We start from the raw sequence: 24,605 nt of genomic DNA, 5'->3' as shown, positions 1-24,605 counted from the left end.
TCAGTCCTTCCAGTGAACACCCAGGACTGATCTCCTTCAGGATGGACTGGTTGGATCTCCTTGCAGTCCAAGGGACTCTCAAGAGTCTTCTGTAACACCACAGTTCAAAAGCATCAGTTCTTTGGTGCTCAGCTTTCTTTATGGTCCAGTTCTCACAAGATGCATCACACGATACGTGTCCTTTACCAGTTCATCTAGTCAGTGAATGGTCCTTTAAAATCTCTGCGCTCTGCTCAGCCCCGGGGAGCGGGCAGGGCATGGAGGGTGAGGATCTCTGGTCCAGCTGGGGAGGCTGCCGTGACCCCTCCCGCATGCACAGGTCCCCGCTGTGTCCTCCAGCCCCATGGTGTGGGGGTCGGGGGGCCTTCCGGAGCTGAGGATGGAGATGGGGTGAGGCGGGGGCTGCCCAGGGCCCGCTGAGTGCCCGGTTGCCCCCCTGCCTCTGTCTCTCAGCCTCTCAGGCTGGGTGTTCATCGGCTCCACCTCGGGCCTCTTCTCTGAGACGCTGGCACCTGCTGCCGGCCTGATCCCTGTCCTAAACCCAGCACGTCAGCCAGCAAGGGGAGGCTTCACCCCGTGGCCACCCCGCCAGCTCAGGGGTGTTCCTGAATTACAGGAGCCCAGGATGGGGTGGGGAACATGGGGGGCACTGAACTGGGTCCAGGAGCTGCAGCCTGGGGACCCCGGGACCCCAGAACATTTCCTCAAAAGTACTAAAGTGCCTCATCCGGCTTCCCTTCTCAGCCTAAGAAGTCGGAGCCTGTTGGTTTAGCTAACTGCCGTCAGGAATCCAGCTGAGAATCGGAAGACAGACCTTCCCAGGGGCTTCCTGCAGCTCTGAGCCCCCTTGGTGAAGGGCAGGGAACCCCACGTTCACGAGGGTGCACGTGGAGGGCGTCCCGCACGGTCCCACTGCCTGGGGTTGAGTGTGCGTTTCCCCCGGGGGCGGAAGGCAGGGCAGCAGCTCGTGGGACCCGGCCCGGATGCTCCGTCCCGGAGGACAGGGTCCCCTTCCTCCTCGCGAGCCCCTTGCCATCTTCTCTGTGGCAGCACCGCCCCTGGGGGGGACCCGGGACCCTCGGGCGGTCCCCGGCACCCACCCCCCGGGAGGCCTCTGGGCCCCTCGCCGAGCAGACGTGTCCCTAACGAGGGCGGAGGCGCCGCGGGTCGCGGGCAGGAAGTGTGTGGTTTGGGTCCGAGGGCACATGACGCCCCGGGAAGCGGCGGAGCCCGGGGCTGAGTCACTGGGGGAAGGAAAACGACGTCTGTGTCCAAGCTCCGGGAACCGGGAAGAGGAGCTTGGAAGTGTGAGTAATGTGTAATTTACTAAAATTAACCAGCGACTTCTTCAGACGGTTTCTGGGTGTTTTCGGTGTCTCTTCTGGTCCCCGATGCCCGCTGCGCCCTGCCTGCAGGGGCCCGTCTCCCCTGTTCACTCCCCCCGCCCCCCCCCGGGGTGGCGCGGGAGAGACCCACCGCTGCTCGGGCGCCCTCCCCGGAACGAGGCTTCAGTCCCCGCGCCTCCGGAGTGGCGGCCCGGCTGTGCCGTGAGGTGTCCAGGGCCTCGGGGGGCCGGGCCTGTGTGAGCCCCTTCTGCCCACACCTCCTCTCCCGTGCCCGGATCGTGAGCCCCTGAGCAGGGCTGGGTCATCCTCCTGTGACCATCGCGAAATAGGGGCTTGGTTACCGTTGGCGGCCTGGCACGGGGCCTGAACTGGGCGCGGGCATGTCCCAGGGACCGGTCCAGCCCGAGACCTCTCACGGCTTGTGATGTGCCATCTAGAAACCTCATTTTTCAGGGAGATTGTGTCAGGGAGGCAATTTATATAGATCATCAGATAGTAGAGGAAAAGTGCGACCCCCTGGACTGTAGCCCGCCAGGCTCCTCTGTCCGTGGGATTCTCCAGGCAAGAACACTGGAGCGGGTTGCCATTTCCTTCTCCAAAGGGATCTTCCCGATGCAGGGATCAAACTCCTGTCTCCTGCATTGGCAGGCGGGCTCTTTACTGTCTAAGCCACAGGGAAGCCTGATAGCCTGTACCTTGAGGGAAAAGACAGCCTGTTGAGGAGAAGCGCACTCATCTCAGGTCGGAGGGCTGAAGTCCCTGCTCTGTGATGTTCTGTCGGAATGCTGGCGTTAGCGGTTATGACTGCGGAGCCTTCTGCATAAAGGCTGGTAACGTCCTCTGAATCATCACAGGAAGACGCTACGGACAGGCTGGTTTCAGAATTCAGGGTTTTTTTTCCGTTTTCTTTTTCTGGTCTCGTCATTCTTTGGAAGTTGCCGGGATCTGTGTGGTGTGTACGGAGCATCTCATCCGGACTGTCTTACTTGTCTGTGATTGTCTTCATGGGCTGGAAGTGTATCTTCTAATCGCGTCTAAGTCACTCTGTGGAGTCCAGCAGGGGATGGGGGGATGGCGGGGACACCCCCGAAGTGAGCGCCGCGCGGTGTGTGGTCGGTCACGCTGCAGCTGGTGAGCTGCGCTCCCAGGCGGTCTGTTCCGCCCGCGTCCTGCCATGTGCCTGCACGATTCCGCACCTGTGTAGCCTTCATCCCCGTTCGAGACCCTCCCAGGGGGCCCCGTGCCCACACGGCGGGTGAGGACACCGGGGACGTGGAGGCAGAGCCAGGCTGGTCTCCTGCGTCACCCCTACGCCGGCCCCAGTGCCGTCCCGATGGACACAGGCTGCATCTCAGGCCGCGGGGCCTCGCCCTCGCCCGCACAGGTCCTCAGCGGGTGCGGCCGGGCCGAGTGGGCACTCAGGCGCCCTGGGGGGCTCCAGGGACACAGAGGAAGGCTGGCTCGCTGGCGGGGTGAGGGGAGGCCGTCTCTCTCGCAAGGGGCACCTTGGCGGGGTCCAGGGCCAGAGCCAGGCTCAGCAGTTGCGGGGTGTCAGCAGCCCAGGTGTGTGGACGGTCCCCACACGGGCGGTGTGACTGAGCCGGGGAAGGGCGGACGGATGCCTGGACGCTGGATGGACGGGGGTCAGGGCCACAGCGGACCGGCCCTCGGGGGGCCATCCTGGGCACCTGCCCCGGCCAGCCCACTTCCGCGGCCTCAGCCTCCTGGAATGCCACGGGTGACCCCACCTCAGACAAGCCCTGCCGGACTGCCTCCCCCCGGCGGGCCCCCCAGCATGGCCCCCCGTGCCTGCGGGCGGAATTCCCCGGGCAAGGCCCTGCCGCCGGAGTCAGGGCTCCGCAGCAGCCTGAGCACCGCACCATGAGCCAGACGCCTCGGTCGGTCGGAGACGAGACGGCGTGGGGTCTCGGTCCCCGCACCTGGGAGGCTCACCGTGTCCCCGCCTCAGGACGGGACCCGGCGTGTGGGAGATGCTGGTTTGTTGCGGCATCCTAACCGCTTTCGTCCTCCTGCAGGCAGGTCCCGGGTAGAGCACGCAGGCCTGGAGCGCGGGGTGAGGCCTCTGGCCCCGAGTGGGTGGGGTGTGTCGGAGAGGCTGCAGGGAGGCTGCGGGTGGTGGGGGGTGCATTCCTTCCTGCTGGTGCCACGGAGCGGACCTTAGATCCTGCGAGGGCACCGCTCCCCAGCGCCCACCCAAGCTAGCATGCTGGCCCCCAGTTCCCCGCGGGCTGTTTGGTGGAGGCGCCCCAAGGCGGGGTGATGACGGTGTTCCCGTCTGAGCGCGCGCCGCTCTCTTTTCAGGAACAAGACGGCCAACGGGGACTGCCGGAAAGACCCCCGGGAGCGGAGCCGCAGCCCCGTCGAGCGGGCCGTGGCCCCCACCATGAGCCTGCACGGCGGCCCCCTGTACGCGTCCCTGCCCAGCCTGAGCATGGAGCAGCCCCTCGCACTGACCAAGAACAGCCTGGACGCCGGCAGGCCGGCCGGCCTCTCGCCCACCCTGGCCCCGGTGGAGCGGCAGCAGGTACGCCTCTGTCCAGGGGTCGGGACCCCATCGGCGGGCCTGTGCCGGGACCACCAGCCACGTGGGTGACTCCGTGTGTGGGCCCCGCTCCTTGGGCTGAGTGGCCTCAGAGAAGCGGCCGGGCCTGGGGGGCTGTTTCTGCGCATGACGAGGGAGTGGCCAGGACTAGCCGTGTTTCTCGCCGTCTTCCTTGGCAGCCCTTTCAGGATCACTGTGATGCTCCCAGGGGGACTCCCGACTGAACCCCTCACGAGGCCACACGCTGGAGTTCAGCGCCAGGCTGCTCTGCTTCAGGCTGCAATCCTAGGAAGTCAGTGCTCAGAAACCTATGATTGGCAGACTGGGATTTTTTTTTTTTTTTTTTTTTTAAGGAAAATAAGGGAATTAAGTTGTCAATAAACAGAGGTTGTTTGGTAGGAATGGAGACTTAAAAAATGGGGTTCCCAGGGGAATAGCTAATAAAGGGAGGCACTGACTGTGAGGCTCAGAAGCACGGCGTGGACCCTGGTTCCTCGCTCTGAACCTCCGGGGCCCGGAGCCAGCAGATCCTCAGTCAGAGTTTGCTTGAGACGCCTGGACGCGAGCACGAGCACGAGGAGGTGCCGGAGCCGAGCTCAGCCTCCAGGCTGCCAGCGCAGCCCCTGCCCAGGCCTGCTTCTGACCCGTCTGTACACCCTGCTCGTGGGCGCCCCGGGGTGTTTGGTGAAGTTTCGCTGTGGCTTCCAGGAAGGCCGACGAGCAGTCGCACTTCCTGCCTTAAAGCCCCAGATCACGACCCTGTTTGTTTCCTCTTTAACAAAGCTGGGTAGAGACAGATGCTTTGTGTAGGGAGTGTGTTAGAAGCTGGTCCAGCAAGATGCGGGCGCGCACACAGTTCGAGTCTGGAGGAGCCAGGTAATCGAGTGCGCCAGACTGTTCATGTGTCCGCTGGGGGAGCCAGGGGGAGCTCCCAGGTAGGGAACACTCACCGGAGCTGCAGGAAGGAAGGAAGTTATACCGAGAGGCCCCGGGCGTCTCCCGGAGCCGTGGGTGCAGCCAGGCTTCGGAAGGAAGGGCCGGGCTGGGCCCCTTCCTCCCCTGGCTCCGGGCCTGTCTCTGCATCCTTTTCTCTCGCTGCATGTGGATCGCACGGCCAGCTCGGCGTGCTGTCCCCCAGCTCCCGAGTTCCCCCCAAGTCTCCTCCTGCCTCAGCCTGGCCAGGGGCGAGGTCACTTAGGAACGTGGGGACGCAGCCCCATCTGGAGGGTGGAGGGCGGGTTACCCAGCGAGGGCACGTGGGGAGAGCACGGGCTCAGGGGTTTGAACAGACCCTCCAGAAGTGGCAGGACACCTGGACCTGACCCCGGCCAGGCCCCCAGACCCGTCTCAGGCTGAGCTCCAAGCCCCTCAGGTCCGATTCTTCCCGTTTCACAAAACGAGCTTAGAGGGTGAATGAAGGTCCTGCCTAACGTGCGGGCAGCTGGTTCTCCGAGGCCTGCCGAGTCTCAGAGCCACGTTCCCTCCTTCCTCTCCACCGTTTCTGTCCCCACGGCAAGGTGTCACACTGGCTCCCGGTGGCCCTGCTCCGTTGCCGACGTGTGGAACTGTCAGTAAAGCCCGAGGTCTTTGTTCTCAGGCTGCTGCTGCTCAGCCTCACCTTCCCCCAGCTCCGGAGTCTGTGGTTCCTCCTTAGACTTGAGCACATGCCTGCTCTCTCACACAGAGCCAGATCTGCATCACAGACCTGCCCACTACCCATCCCGGGAAGGTCTGCTCTGCAGGCCTCCGCAGAGGCTACCGACCTTGGCTCTACAGGAATGGCTGGGGGTGGACAAGCCCCGATCCCCTTGCTGACCTGCTGCCGTCTCTCAGCCTCTGGGCTGCTGCCACGCGCAGCTCCTGGGAGCTGTCTGGTCCTGCTCCGTGTCCTCTGGGGCTATCAGGACCCTTCCTGGCTGCAGCCTGAGGGCATGGTTGGTTCACGGGTGTTTTCATCCAGGTCGAGGGATGTCCGGCAGGGTGCCTGCTTGGGGGTGGCTTCAGGCTTCACAGAGGAGGTAGCTGAACAGGGTTTTGAAGGGTGGGTGGAGGTTGCCAGGCCCACAGCGTGGTGGTCTTGGGGAAGGCAGAAGGGGTAGCGCTGGTTAGTGTGTGTGTGACTCACGTGCTGGGAGAGGTTCCTCTGTCTCCGTCTCCATCGTCACTTGCATGGTCAGAACAGAAACAGGAGCAGAAGCGGGAGTATCTTGGAAGGTCCTTGAATGGCTCAGAGAAGCTCGGGAGTCCACGGGACATGCTCAGGGGACTGTGGCGGTGGGGCCTGTGGTCCCGTTGCAGGGGGCCCTCCCCCTGTCATCGTCCCCCTGGTCCCCGCACCGGTGATGGCCTCATTTCAGCCCAGCAGCCGAGCCTCTGTCCCCCGGGCTCAGCGACTCACAGGGCCGCTGCTCAGAGGGGGCCGGCACACTCCCTCGGGGCTTGTTCACTGTGGATTTGGGGCCTTGAGCTTCCGAGTGGGAGCTACGAGGCGGAGGAGGGGCTTGACCAGATCTGCCTTTGGGCCGGGAGAGGTCTAGGGGGGGTGCTCGGCGAGAAAGGGGAGCCGGGGAGAAGGCCCCGCGCGCACTGATGGGGGTCTCCCGGTTCAGTGGGTGCCCGGCCAGGCTGAGGGGCACGGGGGTGGCCGCGCTGCTTCGGAGCTGGGGAGGAACGCGAGGGCAGGGTGGCCGGGTGGGGGCCGCACTGCCCGCCGTGTGCTCGCGCGGCTCTCATGCCAGCTTCCCCCCGCAGAACCGGCCCTCGGTGATCACGTGCGCCTCCGCCAGCGCCCGCAACTGCAACCTCTCACACTGCCCCGTGGCGCACAGCGGCTGCGCGGCCGGCCCGGCCAGCTACCGGCGGACCCCGAGCTGTGAGTGCCCGCGCGTGCCCCCACGCCCCTTCCCTTCCTGTTCCCGGAGGCCTCGTCCCAGCACAGAGGCCCCGGGGCTGGGCGGGTGCTCGCCCTGGGCCAGCGGGCGGGCAGGGGCGGGCAGCCCGTGGGCCCCGCCCTCCAGGCCCCCCTCGAGTCCGGCCTCGGGCCGCCCTGTGTGCGCGCGCGCGCGGCCCCGGGCAGCAGGCGCAGAGACGGGACCCGCACCGGGGTGGCCCTCTGCGGTCCCCGCTCTGAGTGCTGTCCCCCTGCCCCCAGCCACCTGCGACCCCGTGGTGGAGGAGCACTTCCGCCGGAGCCTGGGCAAGAACTACAAGGAGCCGGAGCCGGCCCCCAACTCCGTGTCCATCACGGGCTCCGTGGACGACCACTTCGCCAAGGCCCTGGGCGACACGTGGCTCCAGATCAAGGCGGCCAAGGACGGCGCGTCCAGCAGCCCCGAGTCGGCCTCGCGCCGGGGCCAGCCAGCCAGCCCCTCGGCCCACATGGTCAGCCACAGCCACTCCCCGTCCGTGGTCTCCTGAAGGGAGCGCCGCCCTCCGACACCACGTCCATCTGCATGGTTTGCCTGAGCTTTGAACAGTCAGTGCTTAAAAAAAAAATGGAAAAATTGGGAAAAAAAAAAAAATGGTGGGAAGAGGGAGGGATGGTTTATTCGCAAAAACCACGTGGTGGGGCTTTCTGTTGTGTTTCCTACTTGCTTGGTCTTCGTCCTCGGGGCCCTCAGACATGCTGGCGGCGCCGCGCGGGACACCTCTGTCTGCGGGCGCCCGCACGCCCGCCTCGGTTACCAAAGACGCCTGGACCAGGTCAGCGCCCCGCGAGGCCCGGTCGCCACGGCTCGCGCTTTCTCAGTCACAGGCCAGGCCACTGGCGACCCAGACGCTCTGTGCTTTTTCGTTCGCTTCTCGAGGCCCGGGCGTGTGCGGCCCCGCTTCCAGCCTGCGTGTGTGCGTGTGTGTGCGTGCTTGTGTGCGTGCGTCTACTTGAAGAGAACAGGACTGTCGTGTCTGATTTGCACTATGGGAGGAGGACTCGAGTGGCCTGCCTGACAGCTTTGTGCGAGACGCTGGTGCTCCGAGGGCAAACTGCTGAGAAACAGAGGGTTTCAGGATGACATGTGTGACCATTTGTGTTTTTTTTGTTGTTGTTGTTTTTAACTTAGACAAAACCGCTTTGGAAAGGGGAAGTCTCATGCAGGTTATAGGTCTTTCTCTGTCTAGATTTCAGGTGCTTGCAACTGGACTGCAGACTCTCACCAATCACGGGCATTTTACCTTTTCTGAACACTGCAGTTTGTTAGGCTAGAGCTGAAGTTGGAGGAGTGTGTAGTGCTTTAAACAGTGATGCATGTTTTAATGGATAAAAATAGCTGGTTTCTATTAACTGTATAGACAGTAAACAAAAAATCCTTAATACTTAACTAGCTTCTTCTCAGAATGCGTTTTATTTTTGTCAGTTACAGTCCTAGATATACTTACTGCTGGTACAGTTGTACTCTAAGATTTGTATTTGATATCCATGTTACTCCCTGGCAGGCCCTGGACGCGGGCGGGCGAGTGGCTGGTCAGCTGCCGAGTCGGATGCTGGAGCGGTGGCCGCAGGCTGACAGCATCGGCTATTTTCTGCCTCCCTGCCTGCTCCCTCGCTCCCAGGGGAGTTGGGACTGGTGTCGCCCAGCTTCCCTCTCGATGCAGAAACTGCTCTGCTCCCTTGGCGGGACAGCAGGTTCCCGACAATCTGACGCGGTGTTTTTGTGTGCTTCCTCGTACGCTGGGGCCAAGGCAGTATACATTCCTCTGACTTTATACAGTTATTACTGCATTTATTATCGTTTGCTATAGTCTTAGCTACTAACTAGGAATTAGGTGAAGAAGCAAGCATGACAGACCCAGCTGTGGATGTTCGACAGCTGCTTTTGTTTCTGGGCACCTTTCCTTGGGCCCCGCCCCTCCCGGCCCCCCCACCGGGGCTCTGGCGCGGCCCCTGGCCTGGTCATCGGTAGGAGAAAGATGCAGGTTTGCTGGTGACTAAATTTTAGAGTTGGCATTGGTGACCAGGCGGCTGGGCTCCTGGGGCTGCAGGTCTTTGAAGAGGCGGGAGGAAGGCGTCTCCCCCACCCCCCGCACGCATTTCCCTCCCACTTCACTGGGCTTCCAGGCTTTTTGCATCCAGGCCCCTATATTTTCTGTAGGAAAAAAAAATCATTGAGAACACTTTTTTTATATAGGTAACTTTAAGACCATCATTACGCTGTGCGTAAAGAATGTACAGAGAAATTTGTAGGTATTTTTTGAAGAACAATTAATTTGTTAATGATATGTAGCTATTTAATTTTTCCCTTTTCCTATTGTAATCATTCTTTTTTTTTTTTTGGTTTGGAAAAAAAAGTTGATCTTTTTTTTTTTCGTCGTAGACTTGTCTGTAAAAGTGCAGGAGCACAGTTATTCTATGAGAACACTGCATCTGCCTTAATAGCCACTAGTTTGTTATTGCCACAGGCTACTGAGCGGCGCCCAGGAAAACGACCCGCTGCTGGCGGCTCTGTGCGGAACGGGCTCCGCGCTGGGGAGGGGGACGGGCGTGCCGAGGGCGCAGGGACCCACCTGGGCGGAGGAGCCCCGGGCAGAAAACCAAGCGCCAAGGGGAAGGGGGACACGCCCCGGCCTCGGGGGCACAGAGGGGTTCTCCACAGAGCCAGGCCATCCGCAGTGCGTTCAGACCATTCTCTCCGTGTTTGTAAATCTGTAATATACCATTCTCTGTGGCCTGTTTTTCCTGGAAGAAGAAGAAAAAAAAAAAAGGTTTGGCAGGCCATCTTTTTTTTGTACTTAAAAGTAGCCTTAAGAACAATAATAAAGTGCTCTTAAACCATGAAGTGTTGGTGTGATCCTTGGGTCCAGGCTGGGTGGGGGCAGTGCCTGGTGTTCAGTGGCCTCTGGTTTAAGCCCCACATAGCCTGGAAAATTAATTTTAAAACCTACAGCAATCCAACCCAAGACTCCTCATTGACTTTGCTTCCTTGCCGGAGAAAGACGACCGCGTGCACACACACATGGGGTGACTGCCCCCCCTGCTGATTTCCATGCCCTGCTCGGCGGAGGCCACAGACCTGCACCCCCAGGATGAAGAGTGACCCCGGCAGGGCGTCTCCCCCTGTCCGCGCTCGGGCAGCTCTGAGTGTCGAGCCCCGAGCCCCGTCTCCTTCCCCCAGTGCAGCGGCGCAGGCCCATCTTCCCTCCATGGAGCAGGAGGCAGAGGTGGGGAGCCGCCCGGGCGGCAGACTGTGGTTCCGGGGAGGTCCACTTCCCTGGGCCGGCGTGGCCCCTTGGGTTCCGTCTCCCCTCCGGCCAGCTAGGCTGGGGCCGCAGCCACTGGAAGGAGCCGGCTTCTTGCTCCCCACGGGCCTGGGCCACCTCCTCCCGCCGTCACTCCCCCCACGGAGGTCCCGGCCAGGAGGGCACCCCCCCAACACGTGTGACCACAGAAGAAAGAAGCGCTCGTGGAGGGGACCAAGTCCCAGGTCGCCGGCAGTGCCGAAGCCAAGGTTATTATTGAGCTCAGAACCGGTGGGATGAGGAGCTGTCAGAAACGGAGGACGCCAGCAGCTCCCGGAGCGGAGGGAGGCCGGGCCTCCACTGCTCCAGCTGTGGGGACGCGGGGCCGAGTCGCAGTCCTGGGGCAGCGGCCTTGGAGCGCGAGGCGCGTGTCAGACGGTCTCGTCGTCACTCATGTCCCAGATCTGCGTGGAGAAGGGGAGACGCTCAGTGTCCGCCCGCCCGCGGGGCCGTCTGAGCCGCGTGGGTGCGGCGGCCAGCAGAGGAGAAGCCCGTTGCGCCCCCGGCCCCCGTCTCCACAGAAGCGCCGCCCTGCTTCTCGCGGAAGGAGCCGCAGGCCCCAGGCCCCGCCGGGGAGCACCCAGGCCGTTTCTGCGGCACTGATCCTGCCGGCCTTCCCGAGGCGGCCCTCGCCGCTGGCCCCGCTCCCTTGGCCCCCTCGGCGTGAACCCCAGAGAAAGAAGGCCGAGGCCAGCATGGGGGCCCCGGGGGCTTCCCACACCAGGGGCGGGGGGCGGGCTGGTCCCTGACCTTAGGCCCACAGACTTTCCAAATTCCTAGAATTGGTTGCAAAAGGCGGCCTCCGTGCTCAGAGAGCTGAGAGCTCTCTGAGGAGGAGCATGGTGTTTACGGGAGGCTGGCCCTGGAGGCAGGGAGGCGCGGCCAAGGTAAACACCAGCGTCCACAGCGGCCTGGCCCGCAGCGTGGGGGCCGCGGGGGACACACTGGGAGAGGGGCATTTCCCCCCGAGGACCAGCCGCCCGGGGGCAGCGCTGGGGGTGGGTGCCTCACACGCACCCCGTCCCTGGTGCACACCCCCTGCTGCCCGAGCACGTGGGGGTGAGACCACGACGCCCCGCTGTCTGAAGGCGCGAGGCCTGCGCGCACAGACTGGGCTCCCCCGGCTCGGGGCAGTCCTGGGCCCGCCTGGGTGGGACTGGGGGATGCCGGGCGCGGGTGCATTCCCACAGAGGCTGCCCCCACGCTCAGAGGGCGAGCTGCGCACTTACTCTCCACTCTCATCCTGTGGACACATGCCTGTGGATTCCTCCCCGTGCCACGTGAGGCCAGAGGCTCCCTCCTCCACGACTCCCTACAGCCCGTGAGATACAGCTGGAAACTGGCTCAGAGAGGGGCGTCAGCTAGCCCCGGGTCACACAGCAAGAAAGGTGCGGAGCTGGGAGCACAGGGGAGCGGGGTTAGGAGAATAAAGAGGGTGCGGGGACGGCTGCGTGGGTGATGGGGCCAGAAAGCCTGGCGGGTCAGGACGCTCCACCCCTGCCCAGGCTCCGGGGATGGGGAGGAGGTACGGGGAGGGGGACACGGCCCACTCTGTCGCCCTACTGTGTGGCCTAGTGGGGAAGGGTGCCTGCAACTAGAGGGGAGACAGCTGGCCTGAGCATGGGTGGTGGGGACAGGTCCAGGCCCTGTCCAGAAGGTTCAGGGGTACAAGTAAGGCATCCAAGGGACTTACTACGCTGGGACTGTGCTGCAGGGGAAGTGGCATTAGGCGTCCTTCTCTAGGCCCAAGATGGGGTTTCTACGAGAGGGCAGCCCATCCTTTGCCGTTGGCTGCTCTCTGGAGGGAGTCTGAATTGTGAACCCCAAGAAATGTCAGGATCAACAAACAGTATCATAAGACTTAACATATAGACTCAAAAAAAGCCAAACTCACAGAACCAGAGGCTAAACAACGGATGGCAGGGCCTGGAGAAAAGGGGAGATGGTCAGGGCACGAGCAGCACAAATCCCGAGGACAAACGTAGTCTTAGGACCACTCTGCCTGGGCTACAGCCTGTGGACTGGCAGATCTGGGTCAGAGTGGTTCCGACTAGTCTCCTTGACCACTCTGCCCACTCTCTAGAGTACACAGGAGCACACTGCCCGCGCTCTGCAGAAAGACTGCCTGTAGGCTGAGCACCACTGCCTACTGCCTGTAGGCCACTCTGCCTGTTGTCTGACAAAGCACTCTGCCGATACTCTGTAGGCCACTCTGCCCATTGTGTGCAGAGCACTCTGCCCGTAGACTGCAGACCAGTCTGTCCAGAGCCGTCTCTGCCTATAGTCTCCAAGACCAGCACTTAGTTTCCACGGACGGTAGTCAGAGTAGACCGGTAGATTTGTCCTGATTGTAGTCTGCAGACCACTCTGCCTGGAGTCAGAAGGGGCCCATGAATGTGCTCTTAATGAATAAACGTGGTAAGAAATTGACAAAGATTTAAAAAATTTTAACACTCAATGCTGGCAAGGGTGTGAATAAACACTTCCAAGAGGAGTATAAATTGGTGCCAGAGATTTGGCAATATGTAACACAAAGCTTTAAAAATCCTTGTAGCCTAAGGAAGAGATAAATGATCTTTTTGTCAGATAATGCAAGTTTACTGAGAAAACCCAAGAAAATGCTTCGATGAATACAGACAATAATGAGTTTTCAGTAACATAGGAAGATACCAAATTAACGACTCAATTACAGCCTTCCCTGTATACAAACAACATCCAGGTAGGAAACAATGAGAGAGAGGAACCCAGTATAAGAGCAGTGAGAGAGAGAAAGTACTAGGAAGTAAACCTAACATAAAATTGACAACGTGTCTGTGGAAAAACCCCTGTGTGAAAAGTACCCTGGGAGAAGTGGGGACACACCCTGTGTCTTTGCCCAGGCCAATTCAACATCAGTGAACATGTCCACTTTCCCGAGTAAGCATAAATTTAACACAATCCCCATTTTTTAAAAAAATCAAGTATCTTTCCTGGAGCTAGACAAGCTGGTTTTAAAGTTTATGTGGAAAAAAAAAAAAAACACAAGGGAAGCTTTGAGTATGAAAAGAACAGTGAGGAGGTTCCCCTACATCGTATTTAAACATCATCAAATCTGTAATTTAGAGGCAGTGGTAGCAGAACCACAGGCAGATGGGGCCAGGGGAACCAAATGGTCGAGCAACAGAACAGGACAGAGTGTCCAAAGACATATGGAAATCTACTGTTTTAACAATAAAGGTCTGGGAAGTGTGATCTCAAGTCATTAGAAAAATATGAGCTTTTAAATGATATAAGGACAACTGGAGAGTCATTTCCAAAAAGATAAGATTGAGCACTGTACATCCAAATCAACTCCAAACGGAGCAGAGATTAAATTTTTTTTTTTACATTTCTTGAAGGTAAAAAACATAAACTATTCAAATACTAGATGCAAACGTGGGTAAATTTCTTTATAACCTGGGAGTGGGCAGCCTATAATGAAAGTCTATAAACAAGAAAAATAGATACACTGGATTATGTAAACACACAGGAGGAATTCTGCATGGAAAAAGCTCTGTAAGCAGAGTTGAAAAGACAAATGACACACACTGGGTGAAAACACAACCTTGTACCATACCCTAGCATATAAAAAGCTCTTTTAAAATCAAGGAGATAAAAACCAATAAACTGATTAAAAAAAAAAAAAACAGACCAAAGACATGGGCAGTTTACAGAAAAAGACTTGTAAATAGCTTTGATATGTAAGAGAAGGTGTTCAGCCTTACTTGGAGTAAAACAAATGCTAAAGCTTTGTATGACACAGTTTTCAGAATGTCTGTCTCTGAAAGATACCACCATGAAACTGAAATGGCATACCACAGGCCACAGGAAAACAGCCACGCTGTACATAACGAGGAACTGTATCAAAATATACAAACTCTCCCAGCTCAATGATAAAGGGACAAATAATCTGATTTCTTTTTTAACATGGGGTAAAGATTTGAACAGATATTTAACAGCAGAGGAAATACAGCACTAGTAAGAACCTGAAAAGATGCTCCGCATCCTCAGTCTTCAGGGAAATGCAAAACTAAACCACGACGAGACAGCTGAAGAGCACACGCAGAGATGCTCGACCTCACTATCAGAGACACGCAGATCAAACTACAGTGAAGTGTCCCCTGACTGGTCAGCACAGCCGCTGTCAGAAACTACGAACCACACTGGAGGGTGTAGGGAAAAGGGCCTCTGGTACTGCTGGTGGCAATGGGACTGCTGCCGCCGCTATGGGGAACAGTGTGGAGCTTCCCTAGGACACTAAACACTGCGTTACCATGTGACCCAGCAGTCCCACTCCTGGGCATACACACCCTGGGAGGACCACACTTCCAGAAGATGCACGCACGCCACCGTTCACTGCAGCGCTACTGACAATCGCCAGGACGTGGAAGCGACCGAAATGTCCATCGACAGATGCGTGGATAAAGAAGACGTGGTACTTAAAGGCAATGGATATTACTGAGTCGTGAAAGGGGAATGAGACTGGATCACTCGTAGTGACAGGAACGAACCTAGAGTCTGTCATACGGAGTGAAATGAGTCAGAAAGAGAAAAATATATATTCATGCATACATATGGAATCTTTGCAGGTGGCGCGCTGGTGAATAACCCACCTGCCAATCCAGGAGATGCAGGAGACGGGTTTGATTCCTGGGTCAGGAAGATCCCCTAGAGTAGGAGGCGGCTACCCTCTAGTATTTCTTGCCTGGAAAATTCCATGGACAGAGGAGGCTGGCAGGCTACAGTCCATGGGGTTGCAAAGCGTCAGACATTACTGAGTGTGCACACACACGTGGACTCACACACACAGAGGAATGGTATGAATCTATCTGCAGGGCAGGAAAGGAGACACAGATGTAGGGAACAGACTTGTGGGCACCGTGGGGGTTGCTGGGCAGGCAGAGCAGCCAGATGCCCACGCGCGAGCACGTGTGAAATAGAGCGCTGTCGGACGCCGCCGCCCGCGGGGGGCTCAGCTCCGTGCTCATGACGACTCGGGGAGGTGGGGGGGCTTGAGAGGAAGGGGGGGTGTACACAGAAAGCTGGTTCACTTCCTTGTGCAGCAGACATGGACGCAATATTGTCAAGCAATTATAATTAAAAAAAACCTAAATACAGAAACTTATGATCGAACAATCCAGCTCCTGGGCATCCATCTGGAGAAAACTGTAATTCGAAAAGATACCCACACCCCAGTGTCCACAGCAGCATTATTTACAACAGCCAAAACATGGAAGCAACCTAAATGTCCACTGATGGAGGAATGTGTAAAGAAGATACGGTACATGTATGCCATGGACTGTTAGTCATAAAAAATGAAATAATGCCACTTACAGCAACATGAATGGACCTAGAGACTGTCATACTGAGTGAAGTCAGAGAAGGGCGAATATCATAACACCTATTAAAATATGTGCGATCTAAAGCAAACCGTCCAGATGAACTTACTTACAAAACAGAAGAAAGAGTCACGAGTGAGTGACCTACTTTCACAAGTAAGTAAGCAAACCTACGGTTAGCAGAGGGGAGCGGGCGTGGGAAGGATGAATTCGGAGAGCAGGACTGACGCATCGCACTGCCTCGTGTGGAAGGTAACTAACGAGGCCTCCATAGCACAGGGGACTCTGCTCCGCGCTCGGCCGTGGTCTGTATGGGCAAGAGTCTAAAATCATTCACATCACTGGGCTCCTGAAGCTAATAGGACCACGTAAATCAACTACATTCCAGCAAGCACCTTTTAAAAAACGAAGCAGTATGCCACGAAGGGACAGCTCCCCTCGCCTTCTGCAACGGCCAAGGTTAAAGCCTGTGGCTGGCAACATGCAGGTCGGTGGGAACGGGGCGGCCGGAGCTCACTCAGGGCTGCCGGTGGGAGGGGAGGGGCACGGCCGCTCCGGGGGACGCCTGGAGACTTGGGAAGGCCACACACACACCTCACCTGTGCCCCCAGAGGAACACAAACACGGGCTTGCAAAAGGATTGTGCCAGAAGGTTCACGGCGGGCTTGGTTCGTAACAGGCACAGCCTAGACCCAACCCATCGAGAGGCATCAAGAGGCAAACAGGGACGCCATACAGCGAACGCTGCCCACCATCGAAGGAACCCGCCTCCAAGGCTTGGAGCTGTGTGCACACATCTCAGGATCGCTCTGCTGAGCCAAGGAAGCCTCCGGACACAAGACTGCACGCTCCATAAATCCATTCACAGGAGATTCTGGAAAGGGCAAGACTCATCTGTGGCGACAGAAAGGAGATCATTTGCCACACTCACCAAACTATACACTTGAAACAGGTGTGTTTTACTACATGTAAACTGCACTGTAATAAAAGCGACTTAAAAAAAAAAAAGCCACACAGACCATTTCTCATCACTCAGATTGGCAAAACCCCCAAAGCTTAACACTGCGAGTGGTGCGGGAAAACCCTGCTGTCCTGGACCACTGCTAGGACCGAAGCCTCCAGAGCCGCAGATGAGAATGCAGCAGTGTTAACGGGTGATAAACCGGGAATCAGAGTAGACGGCTACTTCTTAGGCGTGGGTGGAATGAACGTGAGGCTGCTTTGAACATATCTTTTTCACTTTAGAATCAAGTAAATGTTTTGCATATTTAAAAAACCAAAAAGAAAAATAACCGAAAAGACAGGCAGAAAACCCAGAGACACAGTTTCGATCCCTAGGTGGGGAAGATGCCCTGGAGAAGGACATGGCGGGCCACTCCAGTATTCTTGCCTGGGAAATCCCATGGACAGAGGGGCCTGGCGGGCTGTGTACATAGTCCGTGAAGTCACAAAGAGCCGCACATGACAGCGCACACACACAAAAGATGGGCTAAGGAGTTGAACACATGTTTCTCCAAAACGGACAAATGGCCGAGAAGCACACGAAAAGACACGTGATCATCAAGGTAACACTGCACCCATTAGGATGACTTTAACCAAAAAGCCAGGCAGTAACCAGCGAAGGTCTGGGGCAACTGGAACCCTCATGAATGTTGCCACTGGGACCGTAAGACAGTGAGGCTTCTTTGGAAAGCAGTTTGGCAGCTCATCAAACAGTTTAAAAGACAGAGTTCCCAAGTCACCCACAAACTCCACTCCTGGGTGTATAACCCAAGAGAAATGAAGGTCCACATCCACACAAACAGTAGTAGTACATGAATGTCCACAGCACTATTCATAATAGTAAAAAAAAAAAAAAAGGAAGGAAACTGCCCGAATGCCCACTGAGTGATGAGCGGAAAACGTGGTCCCTCCCTGCAGTGGAGTGTTATTTGGCCAAACAGCTCCTACACTCCACTTCTTGAGTGCCTGAGGACGTTGGGGTGAACGTCCCCTTTCAGACAGAGGCCCCTCAAGTGCAGAGGGACTTCTGTAACCTGCCACGGAGGCCGAGCCAGGAAGGGGCAGAGTGGAGGCTCTTCCTGCTTTGTCTCACCATGTCCTTACTGCCGAGTGAAATCCCTTCTACAGAAAGGGACAGAGGCGTGTGCCTGGACTCCCGTCCTGTTAGGCGGGCACGCAGTGAGAAGCCCCACGGCTGACAGCACACACAGGAAGCGTGGCCAGCCCAGGGCCGGGGAAAGGCCGGGCCGGGCCCCCCGCTCCATCCCCCGACCCTGCTCAGAAGGCTCTCCGGGAGAGGGCTGGCTGGGGGTCCTGACTGGTCCCTGCCTCAGGGACAGCCTGCCCAGAGGAGGTGCCACTTCAGGCGAGTGGAGGGGTGCGGGAGGGGGGCACCCATTACCGGGAAGGGGAGCCGTCCAACCATCAGGGCGCGAGCGCTGGACCCCACGCACCAGAGGGCTCTGGGTCTCCCGATCCACTCTCCCGGAGAGACGGACGCGTTTCAAGGGGCCGTTCGTCATGCGGTTTCAAATTTGTGTCCCATTTCTGGACCACACTGCCTGGAGCCTACCGTGGACTAAGGTTTTTCTTTGGTAAACACTGTAATTATCCCGTAAATGGCACAATTATATTTGTGCGTGTGTTAAAAGTGTTCATTTGTTCAATGTAAACATTTAAAATACGCCACAATTTTTGAAACCTAGTTTTAGCGTTTCTATTTTTTTAAGATTAAAAATAAAAACCTGCGGCTCTCTCTGAGCAGGCCCGCTCCCCACACCCCCTGGCCGGCACCCTTGGAGGCAGGAGTCTTCCCAATGGGAAGATGGGGGGGTTTGGGGGTTTTGCGCTTCCCCAGCAGGGTTTGAGCCAGGGTTCTGTCCACTTGGGGGAAGAAGGAAGGTCCCATCGTGGCCCCACGTGGCTCCCACTAACAGCCATTCATTCATCCCCTAGAGAGCGCTGACTCAGAGGCACTTACGAGGTGGTGCTGCGTGAGATGGGGGGAGGGCAGAGGGTCCCTCGTTCTCTGCCTGTTCAAGTGGTCAGGACTTCTCTCGGGAGACCTGTGGAAACTGGGGGGGGGGGCGGGCTGGGGGGTCAGGGAGCCCAGGGGATCACTGGGACCAGGGTTCCCTGTTGAGCAGCCTCAGCACCCCCCATTCTCAACTCTGCGTCTTGGTCTGTGCCTCTGCCCGACTCCCCAGAGGACTGGGAGCTCCTGAGGGCGGGCCCGGTCTCTGGAACCCCTGAGCTCCCAGCCCTGCTTCTGAATGAACAAGATTCAGAACCATCTGCTCGGGGAACAGAACCACTCTTCCACAGTGGAGAACGGAGACGGGAATTTTGGGTGTGAACAGAACACCCAAGATTCAAGTGGTAAAGAAAGGGTCCGTCAAGCCTCCTACATGGTTGGTAGGAATGTAAAGTTGGTGTGGCCACTAAGGAGAACGGTATGGAGGTTCCTGAAAAAAAAAAAAAGAAAAAAACCACTCACAGACAGAGCTACCCTTATGACCCTGCAATCCCATTCCTGGGCATCTACCTGGAGGAAAACTCGGTCCAAAAGGATACATGCACCCCAAGTTCACAGCGGCGCAGTTTACAACAGCCAAGGCATGGAAGCAAACTAAATGTCCACTGGCAGAGGAGTGGAGAAGGAAGCCGTACCTGTATACAGTGGAATACTACTCAGCATTAACAATGAAATAATGCCGCCTGTAGCGACATGGATGGGCCTGGAGAGCGTCACACTGAGTGGAGTCAGCCAGACAGAGGAGACATAGACACCCCTTACACATGAAATCTAAAAGGAAGTGACACAGATGAGTTTATCTACAAAAAAAAAGCACACTCACAGAGAACAGACTTACGGTTGCCTGGGGGAGGGCTGGAGGGAAGGGGCAGTTGGGGAGCTTGGGGTGGACACTGCACACGGCTGCATTTACAATGGACAGCCAGCAAGGGCCTGCGGCATGGCACCCGGAACTCCGCTCAATGTTCTGCGGCAGCCTGGATGGGAGCGGAGTCTGGGGGAGAGTGGCTAGTGTATGTGTATGGCTGAGTCGCTCTGCTACGCACCTGAGATTATCACAGCCTTGTTAACCGGCTCCTCGCAGATATACAAGCTCTTTTTTGAGTCCCTCAGCCCACCTGCTTTGCTGGGCATCCTGGCAGGTCAAGCCCTTGGCTTCCAGGTCCGCAGGACGGGGGGCAGGGCTGTGGAGCCATCTTTGATGAGTCCAGAGCACTGACGCCCCATCCTCCTCCCTGGGAGGCCCCGGCGGGCTCCATGCCAGGCCCTGGGGGTGCGGAGGGGTGGGCAGCTCTTGCCTGTGGGCTCCCAGAGGCCTGGAGGTGGGCTCAGCTCTGGCCGGAGACAAGGCTGTGTGTGAGCCCTGCGGGGCTCACCTGTCTGTCCGCACACGCCCCTGGGGAGGGCAGCGGGAGGCGCCGCCCGGTGGAGGCTCAGGCAGGTCCCGGGTTCCCAGCCCGCGCTCCGGTCACACCAAGGGCTAACCTGCCGCCTCTCTCAGTCAGCCCAGCATCTGAGCGCACAGCGCGCACGCGCAGTGTCCCCGGGTCAAGACCCGTCCGCCCCTCAGACAGGGGCGGCTGGAGGGGACCGCCTGGGCCGCTGGTGGAGCGGCCGACGCCCTCAGGGATGAGAGATGGGAGACAGAGGGCCGCGGGTCCCGGCGGGAGGCCGGGGCGGAGAGGGAGGGCCCCCGCAGGAGAGCCCAAGTCCGCGCGGGACGGCCGGTCCAGCCCCTCGCCCACCTCCGTCCACCTGCCTTTCACCCTCCTTCAGGGGAGATGAGGTGACCCCGCAGGCCCGGGGGGCACCCCACCCTGGTGCCTCCCCTTCTGAAAGACACCCGCTTCCCCACTCCAACTCAGGCTGAAACAGTCAAACCTCCTTCCGCCTGGCCTCAGCTGGGCGCCAGATGTGGGGGAGGAATTAAGGCCCAAGCCTCTTCCCCGCGAACCCCAGCCCCAAACTCAGTCCCCCAGACAGGAGGCAGCTGCGGGCTGGAGGAGGCGCGGCTAGAACTCGCGGAACTCGGGAGTGTCTGGGGCTAAACGTCTCACCAGCCTCCCCCTTTGCCATCCCCACGGGCGCCAGATTCAGGGGCCCCGTGTGCACTGTCCCCCGGTTCCAGGAAGGAGACTAAGGTCTTCCTAGAAAGAAACTGTGGTGGCCAAGGCAGCTGGTAGGACGCAAATAAGGCCTTCACAGCAGACACTGGCAGGCCACCGGTCAAAGGACTGATACTGTGTATAAAATAGATACTAATGAGAACCGAGGGCTTCCCTGGTGGCTCAGCTGGGAAAGAGTCCGCCTGCAATGCAGGAGACGTCGGCTCGATTCCTGGGTCAGGAAGATCCGCTGGAGAAGGGACAGGCTACCCCCTTGGGCTTCCCTTGTGGCTCAGCTGGTAAAGAATCCGCCTGCAATGTGGGACACCTGGGTTCAATCCCTGGGTTGGGAAGATCCCCTGGAGAAGGGAAAGGCTACCCACTCCAGTATTCTGGCCTGGAGAATTCCATGGACTGTGTAGTCCATGGGGTCACAGAGAGTCAGACATGACTTGCGCTGACTTTCTCTTTCAGTGAGAGCCTACCATACAGCTCAGGGAACTATTCCACGCTGTGAAAGTGAAAGTGAAGTCACTCAGTTGTGTCCGGCTCTCTGGGACCCCACGGACTGTAGTCTACCAGGCTCCTCCATCCAGGGATGGAACCCTGTCTCCCGCATTGCAGGCAGACGCTTTATTGTCTGAGCCAGCATGGAAGCCCCATGCTGTGGGGTGAGCTAAACGGGAAGGAAACCCAACAGAGTTGGCTGCAGTGGCGGCAGGAGCGGCCTCTCCTGGGGTGGGGGGATCATTCTGTCCGGCCGCAGCCCCCACAGCTGACCAAAGCCCATGGAGGGGCGAGGCAGGGCTTGGGCACAAGGCTGGGCTGCACGGCACCTTCGGGGGCCTCTGTTCCCCCCTCCCTCCCCCCGACCCCCACACAGATGCTCTGGGCTCCAGGTGACAAGAGGGGATGAGAATAGATCCAGAGAAAACGGCCAGCACGCCAGGCCGGCCCTCGAGTGTGCCGGGGTCGCCTGGCTGGCCCTCACCTCCCTGCTCCAGGTACCGAGAACACAGCTGAGGTGGGACACGGACAACGGACAGGAGGAGGCCCTGGAGGGGGGCCGGGGGCCCGTCATCTCTAAGGAGGCACGGGAGGGAACTGGACAGGAGAGGCTGCTGTGAGTGGTACCCAGGCTGGAGGCACAGACCTCAACGCCACCACCCGCTGACAGTCCCCCAGGCTTGTGTCCACCTTCCCGGAGCTGCTCCGGCGTCGGGGGCAGAGGGACTTGGGTGGGCGGGGAGAAGGTACAGCCCACGGTGGGCAAGGGGCGCAAGCCACCCTTTGGGCCAGAAAAGAGAAACTGCTGGCTCAGGCTGCTGTCCTTGTCCTTCCCGCTCACACACACCCTCCCGGGGGAGGAGGGCATCCAGACAGCCTGGTTCAGCACCGGAGGGAGGGTCAGGCAGGCGTTAAACATGCTTTCAGGCAAGTTTTAATGGTACGAGAAAATGATCAGAAGTGTCTGAAATGAAAAGAGAAAATAACACCGTGTGCTTAGTCTGACCCCGGGCCTTGCAGCAAAAAAAAAACCGTCAGAAGCGGAAAGCAGATTGAGTGGTGAAAACCACGGGTATGAGTTTTGTTCTTGATTTGAGCATTTTTTTTTTTTTTTTAATAATACTCAGGTAGCTCAAATGGTAAAGAGTTCACCTGCAATGTGGGAGACCTGGGTTGGATCCCTGGGTTCGGAAGATCCCCTGGAGAAGGGCATGGCTACCCACTCCAGTGTTCTTGCCTGGAGAATCCCATGGACAGAGGAGCCTGGTGGGCTACAGCCCATGGGGTCAGACACGACTGAGACTCACACTTTCACTTTATGATGCCGACCTGTGACCTCTGTGATCGGGAAAAAGTGTGGTGTAAAGGTGGGGATCCTGACACCCCCTCTCCCCCGCCCGGTGTGTGGAGGTGAGGGCGTGGTTCTGGGCGCCAGGACTAGCGGTTGTTGCTCTCGTGTGTTTTTCACTCCCAGGAAGTGCTGAGAAGTGAAGGGAGACAGTCTGGAAGAGGAGGCTCCCTCCCTCCGGCATCTCCTTAAATAAGCATCTAAGGGCCCTGAAGGGGTTATGGCATAAAGACGGGGGCCGTAACCGAGCACTGTTGTGGGGGCCGGTGGGGTCCAGGGATGAGGACGGGTGAGGAGCGGCGGGCTCGGGTTCCCAAGCCCTCGTCTAGAAGGATGGAGACTAAAATAGCAGGGAGTGACTAACTGCAGGGTGTGGACTCCCGCTGCATTTGGGCAGGAGCTGGGACTTATTTTGGGGACAACATGAAGGAAGGGGGCATGTGGGGAAAGCGGCCAGGCCCCAGGGTTGTTTGCTTTCTTCCTGGCTTCAAAACACATTTTTCAAATTAGGTGGTAAGAACACAGGGCGATTTCTGTGGCACCAACATACTTTCTTTCAAGATATGATTTATATGTTTGACCCACATTTTAAATGAAATGATTATTGAGATAAATGGCCGTGCTGGAGGCTGCAAAATGGTTTCCATTATGTAGTTCTTCTTTTCAGTGCCTCAGAAGACTTTCTGAAGAGTGCCCCATAAAAAGGCGGGCGCTCTGGCATTTCTGTTCTCTACCTCAGAGGGCTTTCGGGGTCAAAAGCTGGAGAAGGGGGAGGCGGGCGGGAGGCAAGCATGTGAGCTCAGAGCTCCAGCGTGAAGTGAATGCAGCATCTAAACAGATGCAGGAGAAGAAACTTTAAATCTGCAAACGCAGGTGCCCCGGGCATCAGTAGAGGACCAGGTGCAACTCCTGCAGGAGTCTCCTGAGTGCTGGCCTCTGGGTCGGACCAGCAGAGGCCACAGGATGAGACTCGGCGCAGAAATACAGGAACCCGAGTGTGGTCCGGAGATGGGGTGGATCCTGGCCGAGAAACAGACCTCCCCCTACAAACACGGGTCGAACGACCTTCAGCCAAGCTGCCAAAGTAATGTGATGGGGAAAGGAGAGCCTTTCCAACACATGCTGCTCTAACAAATTAGGTCTCCACATGGAGAAAAATGAACCCTGAGCTTTACACACAGAAATGAATTTGAAATGAATCATGGACATATATGTAAAAGCAAAAGGCATCCTCTTTAATTGATGAGACATAGATGTAGGCAAAGAATTCCTAAGATACCAAAAGTATGGACCATAAGATAAAAAATAGACTGGATTTCATCAAAATTCAAAGCCAGTGAATTTAAAATTCATTGTCTTTTAAAGACAATGCTAAGGAAATGAAGAGGCAAGCCAAAGATACTGAGAAAACACGTGCAATGCCGACAGATCAGTGACAGAGGACCTCTGTCCTGAAACTATAAAGAACTCTTACGACTCAATCATAGGAAGATAAATCACCCAGTGGAAACATGGTCACAAGATTTGAGAGAAGTGTCACGAAAGCAGACAGACAGCAATTAAATACACGAGAAGATGGTCAACATCCACAGTCATCAGAAAACTGAAATAAAGCCCATGTATCCCCCTAAATGGCCAAAATTAAAGGGACGACCAGCTCTAAGAGTTGAGAACAACAGAATTCTCACATTCTGCTGATGGAAGAGACGGCACACACCTTTCATACACAGCTCAACAGCTTCTAAAAAATTAAATATGTGCTCCACAAGACAGAACTAAACTCAGATATCAATTAAATAAACTCCTGTGTGCTGACAAAAACTTAAATATGAACTTAGAACGATAACCCAGGAATTCCAGTCCTAGGCAATCACTCAGACGAATGAAAACACATGTCCACACGGAGATCTGTTTAACAATCACACTTTATTGTTATTAGTCGGAGCTTTATTTTTAATAGTCTCAAATTGGAAACAAATAGTCATCGATAGAGAAGTGATAAACAATTATGATATAAAATGGGATACTCTTCAGCAATTAGAAAGAAAGGACAAACTACTAACCCATGCAATGAAATGGAAGAATCTCAAAAATTTACTGAACAGAAGCAG

At 57.2% G+C, this 24,605-nt stretch overlaps 2 protein-coding genes across 7 annotated transcripts in view; one reads left to right on the top strand and one right to left on the bottom strand.

Moving 5' to 3' along the window:
- Positions 1-7,995, top strand: part of VGLL4 (vestigial like family member 4) — a 150,668-nt gene extending 142,673 nt beyond the window's left edge. For all 6 annotated transcript variants that reach the window (XM_065933902.1, XM_065933903.1, XM_065933899.1 and 3 more), the window contains 3 exons: positions 3,669-3,891; positions 6,661-6,781; positions 7,061-7,995. In XM_065933902.1, coding sequence (XP_065789974.1) covers positions 3,669-3,891; positions 6,661-6,781; positions 7,061-7,326 — 610 coding nt within the window. In that variant the 3' untranslated portion in view covers positions 7,327-7,995. The remainder of the gene's footprint in view (positions 1-3,668; positions 3,892-6,660; positions 6,782-7,060) is intronic.
- Positions 7,996-9,161: 1,166 nt separating this feature from the next.
- The window catches only part of ATG7 (autophagy related 7), a 246,400-nt gene continuing 230,956 nt past the window's right edge, over positions 9,162-24,605 (bottom strand). Inside the window, exon 19 of the mRNA XM_065933893.1 lies at positions 9,162-10,544. Coding sequence (XP_065789965.1) covers positions 10,512-10,544 — 33 coding nt within the window. The 3' untranslated portion in view covers positions 9,162-10,511. The remainder of the gene's footprint in view (positions 10,545-24,605) is intronic.

This window comes from Muntiacus reevesi, chromosome 4, assembly GCF_963930625.1.
Source record: "Muntiacus reevesi chromosome 4, mMunRee1.1, whole genome shotgun sequence".
Taxonomy (NCBI): Eukaryota; Metazoa; Chordata; class Mammalia; order Artiodactyla; family Cervidae; genus Muntiacus; species Muntiacus reevesi.
Note: the sequence above shows the minus strand (reverse complement) of the source record. Positions and strands in the feature narration are given on the sequence as shown.